At 43.9% G+C, this 12,468-nt stretch overlaps 1 protein-coding gene across 1 annotated transcript in view; it reads right to left on the bottom strand.

Moving 5' to 3' along the window:
* Positions 1–12,468, bottom strand: part of FAM175B (family with sequence similarity 175 member B) — a 22,597-nt gene that overhangs the window by 2,974 nt on the left and 7,155 nt on the right. Inside the window, exons 4-8 of the mRNA XM_018553667.1 lie at positions 9,795–9,861; positions 7,910–8,100; positions 5,526–5,645; positions 2,663–2,747; positions 2,467–2,581 (exon numbers count right to left, since the gene is read on the bottom strand). Coding sequence (XP_018409169.1) covers positions 2,467–2,581; positions 2,663–2,747; positions 5,526–5,645; positions 7,910–8,100; positions 9,795–9,861 — 578 coding nt within the window. The remainder of the gene's footprint in view (positions 1–2,466; positions 2,582–2,662; positions 2,748–5,525; positions 5,646–7,909; positions 8,101–9,794; positions 9,862–12,468) is intronic.

Raw genomic sequence — 12,468 nt, 5'->3', positions numbered from 1 at the left:
AGACAGACAGACAGACAGACAGAGACAGACAGACAGACAGACAGAGACAGACAGACAGACAGAGAGAGAGAGACAGAGAGACAGAGAGAGAGAGACAGAGAGAGAGAGAGAGAGACAGAGAGAGAGAGACAGAGAGAGAGACACAGAGAGACAGAGAGAGAGACACAGACAGACAGAGAGAGAGAGAGACACAGAGATAGACACACACAGAGAGAGAGATACAGAGACAGACAGAGACAGAGAGAGAGACACAGAGAGAGAGACAGACAGGAGAGAGAGAGAGACACAGACACAGAGAGAGAGACAGAGACAGAGAGACAGAGCATAGATGGATTTATTCAGGATGACTAGTATTAGAAAATGATTCCCGTTGTTTACACTCAATGAACGTTATCCTTTTGTCAGCTTTACTGGTTATATTATGTTACAATGTAGTTGTTGTTGTTTTCTAAATACAATATCAGAAGTATCAGTAAAGGAAATTAAGAATCAGATTCAGACAGTTGTGATATTTCTATTGTATCCAAAGCATACAGAGAAATGTAATATGTATATAGCATAATACATATATAGATTTATTGTATAATATAGTGATTTCGGTGACATGCCAGCTAATGGATTGGAATTGATTGAAGAACAGACACGAACATGTCATGTCCTATGTGCCCTGCTCTGCCCATCCGATCAATAAACAGTTAATCAATGATATGATCGATGCTTATTTGTGCGGGCCCGTCCTCCGGTTTCTTCCCACACTCCTAAGATGTGCTGGTAGGATAAATGATTCCTGTCTAAATTGTGCCTACTATGTGTGTGCGTGTGTATGTATGCGAGATAGGGACCTTAGATTGTAAGCTCCTTGAGGGCAGGGACTGATGTGAATGTACAACACATGCGTAAATTGTTTGCACTATATAATTGTCTGCAAGTAAATAGAAAAATGACAGACAGACAGACAAAGACAGACACACACACACACTATTAGTGCGCCTGGCTGTTTTCTGAGCCGCCACTTTAAAATTAATTTGTGTTCCTTTTAAACTTTAAAAAGTCTGGCCTACAAGCAGACACTAAAGACGACTGCAGGTAATGCCGGATATTACCTTATCCTGTTAGAAAAGCCTCTCCTGTGTCGTTTTTTTAGTTTTCCTTTGTTACTGGGGTAATAAAGTGAAGCTAAGCACCACAAACTACCACTCCTCTGTCCTTATTGGCCATTGCCACATCTCTTTGGACATTGGAATGGCAGTTGGTGGAGCTTAGCCAAGACGTAAATCAGAGAGCGGTGCAGAGGCAGCCATTAGACCAATACAAACTCAAATTCAGGGGTGGCAAACTCAAATTCATCGGGGGCCGCATCAGCAGTATGGTTACCCTCAAAGGGCCGGTTGTATAGGACTATGCATCTACTCTTTATTATCATAAATAGTTGCCTCTGCATTCAGTTGCTACTGGTTTTATAAACTGCGCGTTTATTCGCGTGGGGCTGGTTTTATTTTTTTCTGTTTTTATTTACTTTGTAAAAAATGTTCATTTGTTTTATTATTTTTACTTAATCGCCTTTTTATTTTTTACATTTTTATTGAGTTGCATTTTTAATTAATATTTTTTACTTTTTAACTATTTAAAAAAAAAAACTTTTTATTGTATTGTTCCACACCACTGCGCTGTGCGGGCCACATTACAAGGTCCGGCGGGCCGGATTCGGCCCGCGGGCCTTGTGTTTGCCACCCCTGTCCTAGATAGAACTTCTACCCCCGCACTGCAAGGGTTAACTGTTCATTTTGGTCTAGGGAGGATAATAACAAACCTTATCCTCTAAGTGGCTGGCTGGCTGTGACAGCATTCCCTCCTTCCTGTCTTCTCCTACGCTCCAGTGATGTCGCTCAGCATCCTCACATCCCATACACTGGGCATAGAAAGTGATGACTCAGATTAAACTGATGCAGCGGAGGGGGAAAGAGGCTGGAAGGACCAGTCTAAGAGCAAGCCGGCTCGAAGGATCGGACGAGTATAACTTTTTTATTTACCTCCCTAGACCAAAATGAGCAGTTAACCCTTACAGTGCGGGGGTAGCCCCACTGCAAGGGTTAGGAAAAGTTTTGACTAGATATTGACTTTAGAATTTTGCAACTAACCTACAATGTTTTTTTTGATGACCGGTGAGGAGAGAGTAGGTGTGTAAGGAGTGTTGTACGCATGATGTTACTGTTCCTCCTCCTAAACCGTTTCTCCTCTGTGTTGTCATATTTTTATTCCTTCCTGACATGGCGGTTGTTCTCCCAATTGTTATTTGTGACACATTACATGCAAAACACCAAAACCGTGTTTGCAGATTGCCCTTTGCCATATTATTCCAAGGAGTCTATAAGATAACGCCCCCCACAGGACACATATTGTCCAACGCCTTCACAACCTGCTTGGAAGGGCACCAATGGTCCCCCATTTTGGTTTCCAGAGACTTACTTTCTTTACGCTGCTTTTCTGCTTTCCTCTTGGCGATTTGCGCTCGCAGCTCGTTTACTTCTAGCTGATGGGATTCAACAATCCTCTCACTTTTCTCCACCTCCTCACACACAGCCTGGCCAGAGACAAGTCACAATGAGCAACACCTACATACATTCCCAAATAGAAGAAGAGGGCCGCAATGAGAGATCCTTACCTGCACCTTCTCCTGCAAAGCGTTATAAACCTGATAAATTAATCGGATGTCCTTCATCACACCATCTTTATCAAAAAAATTGGTACTGAAGCAAAGAAAACAAAGAAAATGAAAAGTTACCATACAAATTACAGTTTCTCCATATACAAAAAAGTTACTTTAAACACTGACTGCATCTGATAGGATGAGAAGTTACTTTAAGCAGTGGCGGCATCTGATAGGATGAGAAGTTACTTTAAGCAGGGACTGCATCTGATAGGATGAGAAGTTACTTTACACAGTGGCGGCATCTGATAGGATGAGAAGTTACTTTAAGCAGTGACTGCATCTGATAGGATGATGCAGATGCTGCAGTGCCGTCCGTCCGTTTTTTTACTACGGGCGGACGGCAAGAGGTTAAGCAGTGACTTCATCTGATGGATGGGAAGTTACTTCCTATCAGATGCAGTCACTTTTCGGTCAACAATTTTGCCGCTCAGTGGACTTTTAAATTGACATGAATCGAGCCGGGTGGTACTGATAGGGCCAACCACAGCTCGTATTTCCGCAGATACAGCAGGAATTGTAAATACATATTAAAAATGCGGATGCAAACATTTGGGATGTTGGGAATCCGCCGTGTTACTCTACTAGCCCTGAGTAGGACATTTAGAATTTGGCTCTTTTGTAATTACATTTAAGGGTATTGCTACACCACTAATATGAAAATGTTCTTTTCCATCCTATCAGATGCAGTCACTGTTTAAAGTAACTTTCCATCCTATCAGAGGCAGTCACTGTTTAAAGTAACTTTCCATCCTATCAGATGCAGTCACTGTTTAAAGTAACTTTCCATCCTATCAGATGCAGTCACTGTTTAAAGTAACTTCCCATCCTATCAGATGATGCCACTGTTTTGAGTATAGATCGAGAACCGAATGATCATAAACCGCTGATCTCCCTGCAGTGAGCGGTGACTGTCAGTCGTGCCAGGCAGATTGCGCGTTTTCCTGCTGCAATACCGCCCTGGCGATCCCACATGATCACGGTTGAAAACACTGCGCGGTGCATGTTGTGAAAATAGGTACATCTACCTTTTTTTTCAGCGATTGCCATGCAGATGTAACCCCATACATGTGGATGCAACCGCTGTATGCAACCGCACACAATCGCATGTTCCGGGAATCCCCAAGTCTGCACGAACCCTAAAGGGGAAATTCACTTTCCCAAGTAATTTGTGAAAATGGAATTACCCGCACAAATCTCCCTCCCACTATACTTACCTTTCGGCGAATGGTCTTTCCCGTCCACCAGTACGGGTTTATTATCTGTACCTGTTCCATGTATTCTGAATTTCGCTCGCAAATTGCAAGCACTCGTTGGTCAACGTGGTCACCTGACGGCACTGACCAATGAGAAGCGCTTCTTAGCACTGCTAAATACGGTTTTTGTTAACAAATATTTTTTTGTATCAGGACAAGTAGATTGTCATGAGGGACAAGTAGATTCGGCCCCCGCTTTAGTCCTTGGACAAGTAGTTTTTTCAAGAATTTCCACACCCCTGAGTACACAGCACTGTACCATCAAAACATACTTATCAGGCCACTGTACACAATGACATGTATCCACCGTCACATGTATCTGCTTACTCTTTGCTTATAATAAACCAGATACAAGGGAAAACATGGAGGCTAGTTGCCTGGCAGCAATATTAATCTTCTTGCTTCAATACTTTATTGATCGGTCATTGACTCAAAGTATTGCAGAAAGATGGTCATCATAACAGACAGACCGACTGTAGAGCTGCAGCTAACGATTATTTTCAAAATCGATTAGTTAGCCGATTATTAAAGTTCGATTAATCGGTTAATCGGATAAACAATAAAATACATTTTAAAAAATGGCTCCAGTGATGGACTAGTGTGGTGTGCAATATAGTGAAAAGGAAAGTGTAAAATTATACAGCAATCAATGCAGAATGGCACCGACTATAGAGGACTACAAATCCCAGCAATAGTACATTATACAGCGCAATGCAGAATATCAACAGCTATAGAGGAATACAACAAATCCCAGCAATAGTACATTATAGCTGGCGGTATAGTCCTCCCGCTATAGTCCTCTATAGCTGGTGGTACTCTGCATTGCGCTGTATAATGTATTATTGCTGGGATTTGTAGTCCTCTATAGCTGGTGGTATTCTGCATTGCGCTGTATAATGTATTATTCCTTGATTTGCACTATACAGTGCAGTGCAGAGTGCCACCAGCTATAGAGGAATACAACAAACCCCAGCAATACATTATACATACAGTGTATAATGTATTGCTGGGATTTGTATTCCCATGTATAATATACAGCACAATGTACCATCAGCTATAGAGGAATACAAATCCCAGCAATACATTATAGAGCACCATGTGTGGGAAAGTGCAGGCTTACCTGAGCAGTCATCTAGCAACTTGCTTCTGAGATCGGACCTGTCTATCGGCGGCTGTCATCCCCCCACACCTGCTCCTCCCCCCACACCTGCTCCTCCTTACTACATCTCCCCGCGTCCCTGTGCCGATCGTGGATGTGGGCGGGCGGTGAATTTGAGGCGGGGAGGAGGTGTGGCGTGGATGCGGTCGGGCAGGTCTGGCAGCGGCGAGCGTGAGGTGGGGAGGAGGTGCGGCGTGCAGCGTGTGTGGAGCCGTGAACAGGGCCAACTGATCGGAAGCCGATTAATCGATTATTGAAAAAGTTGACAACTTTTTCAATAATCGATTATAATCGATTATGTCGATTAGTTGTTGCAGCCCTAACCGACTGCATTTTGAAAATGCAATGGCACCCCTCAAAATATATTAAACAGCTTCTGCTACTAACTAATGAGCATACTGACCCATGCTCTTTGATCACTTTGGCATAGTTCTGAGATGTGTTTGGCACTGAAGTCACTTTATATTCCTGCTGACTGGTTGTGCCCAGGTTTGGAATTGTAAGAGACACTCTCTGGTTATACCTAGATAACAAAGGAGACAACTGGCATTAAAACCATAGACCGAGGCTGGATTAGGAAACATTAAGCATTAATACAGCATTTATTTAACAACATCTCAATTTCAAGGCATTCCACCTAGACTACTCTTATCTCTGAGCTATGTGCCTGTCTGTATTCATTTAAGGTTGGGAAGCTGCCATATAATCCTTGGCAATCCATCAGAAGCACATATAAAAGGAAAACTGAGGCACAACATAAAGCCATAACTACAGTAATGAAGGCTGGACTGTTCTGTCTGCTTCAAAGTGCTTCTATAATGGGCCATGATGAAGCACTTCCGTAACTTTTAAAGATGCAATATTCTGGATCAGAGATGGCAGGAAATTGAGCTAGCTATAATGCAGACTCTTGTTGGCCTTACACAGCAGATCTTCTGTGATTAGCCTTGTACAAACAGGGCCTGGATATGTACTTCAGTATTATTATCATTATGTAGGATTTATAAACCTCCAACAGTGTGAGCAGTGCTTTACAAAATAAAGGGAGGCAATGCAATTACAATACAGTTAAATACAGGAGAGCCCAGTGCCTAATAGCTTACAATTTAATGTCAGGGGCAAGTGGTACAAAAGGCATTCATTGTGAGGGATGAGCTGATGGAGGAAATAAAATAAAAGTTCAGTTATTATATGGAGGCGGGATAGACTTCCCTGAAGAGATGAGTTTTCAAAGGCTGCCTAAGAAAGACAGAATAGGAGATAGATGGGACAGATTTGGGTAGGGAATTTTGGAGGATTGTAGAGGTTCTGAAGAAGTTCTGGAGGCGATAATGGGAGGCGGTGAGAAAGGAGAGAGCAGCAGGTCTTGGGAGAAGCGCAGAGGACGGTTTGGGTGATAATTTGAGACCGTGACGTAGCTGGGGACAGCGTTGTCAATGGCTTTGTATGTTATTGTTAGTATTCTGGATTTTATTCGTTAGGCAAGTGGAAGCTAATGAAGGAATTGGCAGGGAAGGGTGGTGAACGCTGAATGGTTGGTGAGGTGGATGAATCTGGCATTAGCATTCAGGATAGACTGAAGGGGGACAGTTTGTGCAGAGGTAGACCACCGAGGATTCATGTTACATTAAAAATCCTAATATGTTTCACATTAGCCCTGACAGATTCTCCCTTGCACAGAAACTTTAGTATCAGATATATACAAATACTAGTCTCATCTTAAAGGTGGCACAGTTTGAAACCAATCTGAGGCTTTATTGAGTGCTGTGCTTTCAAATGCAAAGAATTAGGGCCCATTCACACCAGATCGTTCACAGGCCGATCACAAGTTTTTGTGTGTTTAGCGTACTCCATCACATAATGCACCAAGCATATGGTACCGTGCGATAGCTGAGCTGGGTAATCATTCATTTCAATGGCACCCCAACGCACCTTCTGGCAACCGTGCTTTGCAGTGAGTGCGTGGTACTGTGCAATGCACTGTGGTGAGAAAAGATGGGGCATGCACTACTTTTCTCTCACCGCGCCGCAGCGCAAGGTATTGCAGTATTACATGTTGCAATGCAAAGCATGGCCACCAGGTGGTGCGTGAAATGAATGCTAACACAACACACCTAGCACATGGTATCGCATGCAAGGTGCTTTGTGCGATAGTGTGAGCTAAACGCAGTGTAATTAGCACAACGATCGGGTGTGAAGGGGCCCTTAAACAGCACGGAGCATGAATCTGGCACATAAAACATTCACACTGCACCGAGCATGCAATACAGGCATTTCAAACTATTTTCTGTCACATAGGTAGACACAACTACCCCAACAAACTGCTCCTTCTCCGACACATTTCAGCCCACTTGGGCACTTAATTGCAGAGGCTACCGGAGATGAGCTCTATCTTGGCAAGCACACACACAGCTGCCAGGAGGGGCCTCTGAGTGGTAAACGGAAATAGGTGTACAGTGTATAGTTAACTGATCTCATACATACAGTCAGGGAGATCAGCACTACTAGTAAATCAGAAAGCGTTTTTGTTTTTCATTTTTTAATTCCCCTCAATTTCACATATTCCATTGGACCACTAAATGAAGTTGTAATGTTTTAATTAAGGGAGTGGTTCTTAAAGGAAACACATTGCATTGGTACCTCCTATCAAGCCCTCTTGATCAATGAATCAGGGTCATGTGTCGTCTATTAACAGAAGCACCTTCTGATCATCTTCTGTAATGACCACTGACTAAGATCATTCACATTTCAAACACCCAGAACTGGCAGACAGTCCATTACACCTACCTGCGATTAGGTCTGAAAAGCACATATTCCAAGGCATGAGTGGAAGTGTTGGCAGTCGAGATAAAGCCGATGAGAAGGAAGACGAGGTCAGGTACTCCGAGGATACGAGTCAGCTGTTTGTGCAAAATCTGTTCTCTATAGGACATCTGCTGCTGTGTGTTTCTTCTAAACTTGTACCAGCCAATCACGTTCTACCCAAAACACAAGATGGAGACAGATAACCCTTTACACACTGTATCAAGGTGTACTCAGTACTTAAAGTGGACCTACACTTAAAATCTAAAGTTCGGCTCTTCAACATGGATTCATTTGCATAGTTTAATATGACAAAGCAATCAGTAAAAAAAAGGTCACTGCTGTCTTGTTATCATAAGTCGCTAGTTCTCTGGCTGTTGTGCTCATCTTATGGCTTCACTAATTAGCAAGTATCTAACCTGGAGTGAGCAAGTGGCCATTAAAGAAAGTCTCAACTTGCATACTTGTTCAGTCAGTAACATGTTAAAGCGAAACTCCAGGCAGATATAGACGATACAAGTTAAAGGAGAAGTAGTGGGAGAGTAAAATATACTCTTCCCAATACTTGGAGCTGGCATGGGGCACTGAAGCGGTCACACATGGGCTCTATATACCGATGATGTAACCGCTGATCACTGAAATCATGGCTTCTCCCTGCAGTGAGCAATGGCTGTCAGTCCCCAATCCCGCAGGGATTCCCTAGCCCCCTGTTACTCCCGTATTCTTTCAGCACAGCTGGCTTAAGAGAGGCAGAGCCGGCAGTCATTTAGGCAGCTGGATGGATCCCAACAATACTGCAGCTGTCAGCATACAGGGGCAATAGCCCGCTATATGCCGACTTTAGGTGACAGAAAGTACATTAGTGGTTAGTGCATATACTCCAGTGACCCAAAAGAGAAGTAAAGCCAAAAGAAAGGTTTGGCTTTACGTCTCTTTTAATATAGCTTTGCATTCATTAAAGGAGAACTATGAGGTGAGCGCTTTTCACTCATCCTCGTAGTTCTAGCCGACCTGTGACAATGAAACTGTGACAGGTCGGCTCATTAGATCGGGAAGTGAGCGAACACATACCGGCGTTCGCTCACTTCTCGATCCTGTCACTGCACAGAGCCGTGACAGGGGAGAGACTGGCAGAACGGACAGGGGAGGGGGCGGGTACAGCTGGCTCTGCCTCTAGATAGGCAGAGCCAGCTGTCACTCACGCAGCTGGGCGGATACAGACATCATTGTCGGGATCCATTTCGACTGCGGCGTCTCAGTATACCGCGAGCTGTAGCTCGCGGTATACTGAGCTTAGGGTAACGGGAGGACGCTAGTTTGTGTCCTCCCGTTACCCTTAGGAGAACTATGGGGAAAAGCCCTAACCCCTATTCTCCTTTAATACATCATCACATGTATGTTTTTAAAGTTGAAATTAGTGTAAATGGTGTCATCATTCTGCCTATTATGTTCGAGGGGGCTGTGTATATCTCGACAGTACAAAGACAAAACAGTGTCAGAACGATTTGAGGATCTACAGCTGAGTGATACACAAATAAGATACATTTCTGTTAATAGTTAAAGGTACTGGAATGCATTTCTAAGATTTAACTCCTGAGTTTAGTGTCACTTTAAATGAATGAAGTCATAACATAAGAATGACAACCATGAAAGGTTGAAATAAGCACACGGCTGCACACTAGGCACTGCCGGGCACTGACTGGTATAACTGGCTGCATAATCACTTCCTGCATGGCATCACAAAACCTTTTATTTATTTATTTTTTGGATAAACAAATCCACCCCCATGTACACAGCCAGTTGTTATTAATTACAAAGATATCAACAGAAACATATTTTCAATAACGCCGTATTGGAACAATGATCATACTTTCCGTCTGTCTTTGAGAATCTGATCAAGCCTTTCCTCGTCAACAGTGCCAGCGTAATCATAGAAACTGCCGGAATGAAAAACAAAATGTATAATCATCCCCAAATAAAGTAATATCCTAAACCATTATCGATTATCATTACTATAACATACTATAGAACAGGGATAGTGAATTGAAATTCAAGGAGGTCCAGTGACCAAACTTTTCTTCGAGCCAAGGTCCAAATTGCAGGTCCAGAACGTTTACTCGGATCTTTTCTGGACCGCGGTCCGCCATTCAGGCTGCATTCACACCAGCAGCTGCACTACAACCCACAGCTGCTGGTGTGTTTTCCCAAACACAGTGCTAATGCATCAATTCCAACGCATCACACTTTTATTATTTAGAACTTTATTGAAATGTCACACTATGAACTAGGGATGCATCGATACTGTTTTTTCGGTACCAATATTTTTTTTCCAGTACTCACCGATACCGGCATCCCAAGGTAGCGTGGGCCCCGCTGATCAGGAAGCCGGGCGGGAGGGTCATGACCTGGCTTTCCGATTGCCTAGGAAGTCAGAGCCAGTGTGCTTTTCTATTGAAAGCACACCGGCTTCACACTCTATCATGGCACTGCGAGGCAGCCTGGCTTCCTGACCAATCAGGAAGCTGGGCGGCGGCTCATGACCCGCCGCCCGGATTCCTGATTGGTCAGGAAGCCAGGCTGCCTCGAAGTGTGAAGCCGGCTTCCTAGGCAATCAGGAAGCCCGCTGCCCGGCTTCCTGATTGGATGGGAAGCCGGCTCCAAGCTCCCTCATGGCACTGCCAGTCAGAGGGAATCTTCCTCTGACTGGAAGTTCCGGTATCAGGGTAAGTATCAGAGCATTTGGGTGAGTACAAGTACTCGCCCAAATGCTCAGTACGGGCACCAATAGCGATACCAGTATCGCTATTATATACTATTAACATGATGACAGTTTACACAAAAGTTTCCAGAAAGAAATTATATCAACCCCGAAATGACCCCTTTTTGGAAAGGAGACACCCCAAGGTGATCTGATTTTTTTGGGAAATGCAGAAATCTGCCAGTATTGAGGGATTAAAAAACATGGAGTTTGGTAATGGTGCACCAAATACAATAAATGTACATGTCATAGACAGAGGGAGGAGGGGGTTCATGTACAGGTCACATTCAGTGGGGGGATGGAGATGAAGGGGTTAATGTGCAGATGTTCAAGATAAGGGTGGTAAAGGGGTTAATGTACTGGTCACATAGAGCGGGAGGATAGAGATGAAGGGGTTAATGTGCAGATGTTCAAGATAAGGGTGGTAAAGGGGTTAATATACAAGAGCAGAGACAGAATGGAGCCGACATATAAAGGAAAGAGGAGGGAAAGGGTTAAAATGTTATTACCCTTTTTTACAGCTTGTTTTCACCAGAAACTAATGGGTAAATGACTCCTCCATTCATTACTTCCCTCCCCTGCTACTTGTAGTAAGAGGAAGGGGAGGGCTTCACAATGTAAACATTGCCATGTGATTGCTGCAATAACCAATCACAGCACTCACAAGGCACAGAGCCGGCCCAATCTGCTCTGTGCCTGAAGCCGCGGTTCTCCGCTGTCTAATGACAGTGGGCACGAGAGGACATACAGCTACATCCTCACAGAACAACGGGGCTGCGGATCAGCTGTGTATGTGCAGTGGTTGGTTCGCAGGTGCTTAAAGTGCATGTCCGGGCACTAACCAAATTTACCACCAAACCTCCCTCTCCCCCTCTAGAGCATGTCCCTGCATTTTTGTTTTTTCCTGTAGTGAGAAAAAAAACTCCTTTTATTACTCCCTGTGGCGTCATCACCAGGCTTGTATGCTTCTCGCAGTAGTAGATGCTGGGAGCTCAGTTCCTATAAACACATTCATGCACCCAGAACTACATCTCCAAAGAGCTCCTACACTACACACAGTGAGCGAGTGGTCTCCTGGGAAATTAATGAACGTATGCATGTGGCATAAGGCAGAGAGGGGTGGGGGACGGGCTGAGTTTTGTAAACCAACAGGTAAGTGCTGACAACGTTGGTTAAGTTTCAGTGCAACAAAGGTACTGTGCTGTCTGCGCAAACAGAAAGTTAGGAGCCCATTTGGGTTCTGGCAGATGAACGGGTATTTTTCTATAGTTGGAGCATTTTAAAGAGACAAACATAGGGAAATGTAAATGTATTGCAGAGATTGCCAGTATATGAAAAAAACGCAGGTCCGAAACCCAACCAATTGATCAACTGAATGCTGGACTTAAGCTGCCCATACACCTTATGATTATCGGCCGATTTTCGTGTGCGATCGCGTTTTCGGCCGATATTCGTACCGTTGATGGGCAGTGTACAACTACAAATACTGTATAATCGATCGACTTTTGACTATCCAGCAGGTTAGAAAACTTCGGTCGATCGTACGATTTTCGCAAGGTTGGTGGCCTTTCTGTACGTAAAAATTTTTACCCTTAGCACTGCGCAAACGAAAATATGTGCGGTCGATTACCGCAATTCATCCGGGTGTTTTTTCGATGGTTCGAACATCGGACGAAAAGATTCGTCCGATGATCGCAAGGTGTATGGATACCCTCCTCCCGCCATGTAATCTGCCTAGCCTGTAGAAAAAGGTAACTAGTGATAAAAGGCTGAAAGGTGGGGGGGG

Source organism: Nanorana parkeri, unplaced genomic scaffold (genome assembly GCF_000935625.1).
Source record: "Nanorana parkeri isolate BGI_ZX_2015 unplaced genomic scaffold, ASM93562v1 scaffold127, whole genome shotgun sequence".
Classification (NCBI taxonomy): domain Eukaryota; kingdom Metazoa; phylum Chordata; class Amphibia; order Anura; family Dicroglossidae; genus Nanorana; species Nanorana parkeri.
The sequence above is the reverse complement of the archived record's forward strand: the minus strand, read 5'-3'. Positions and strand labels throughout refer to the sequence as shown.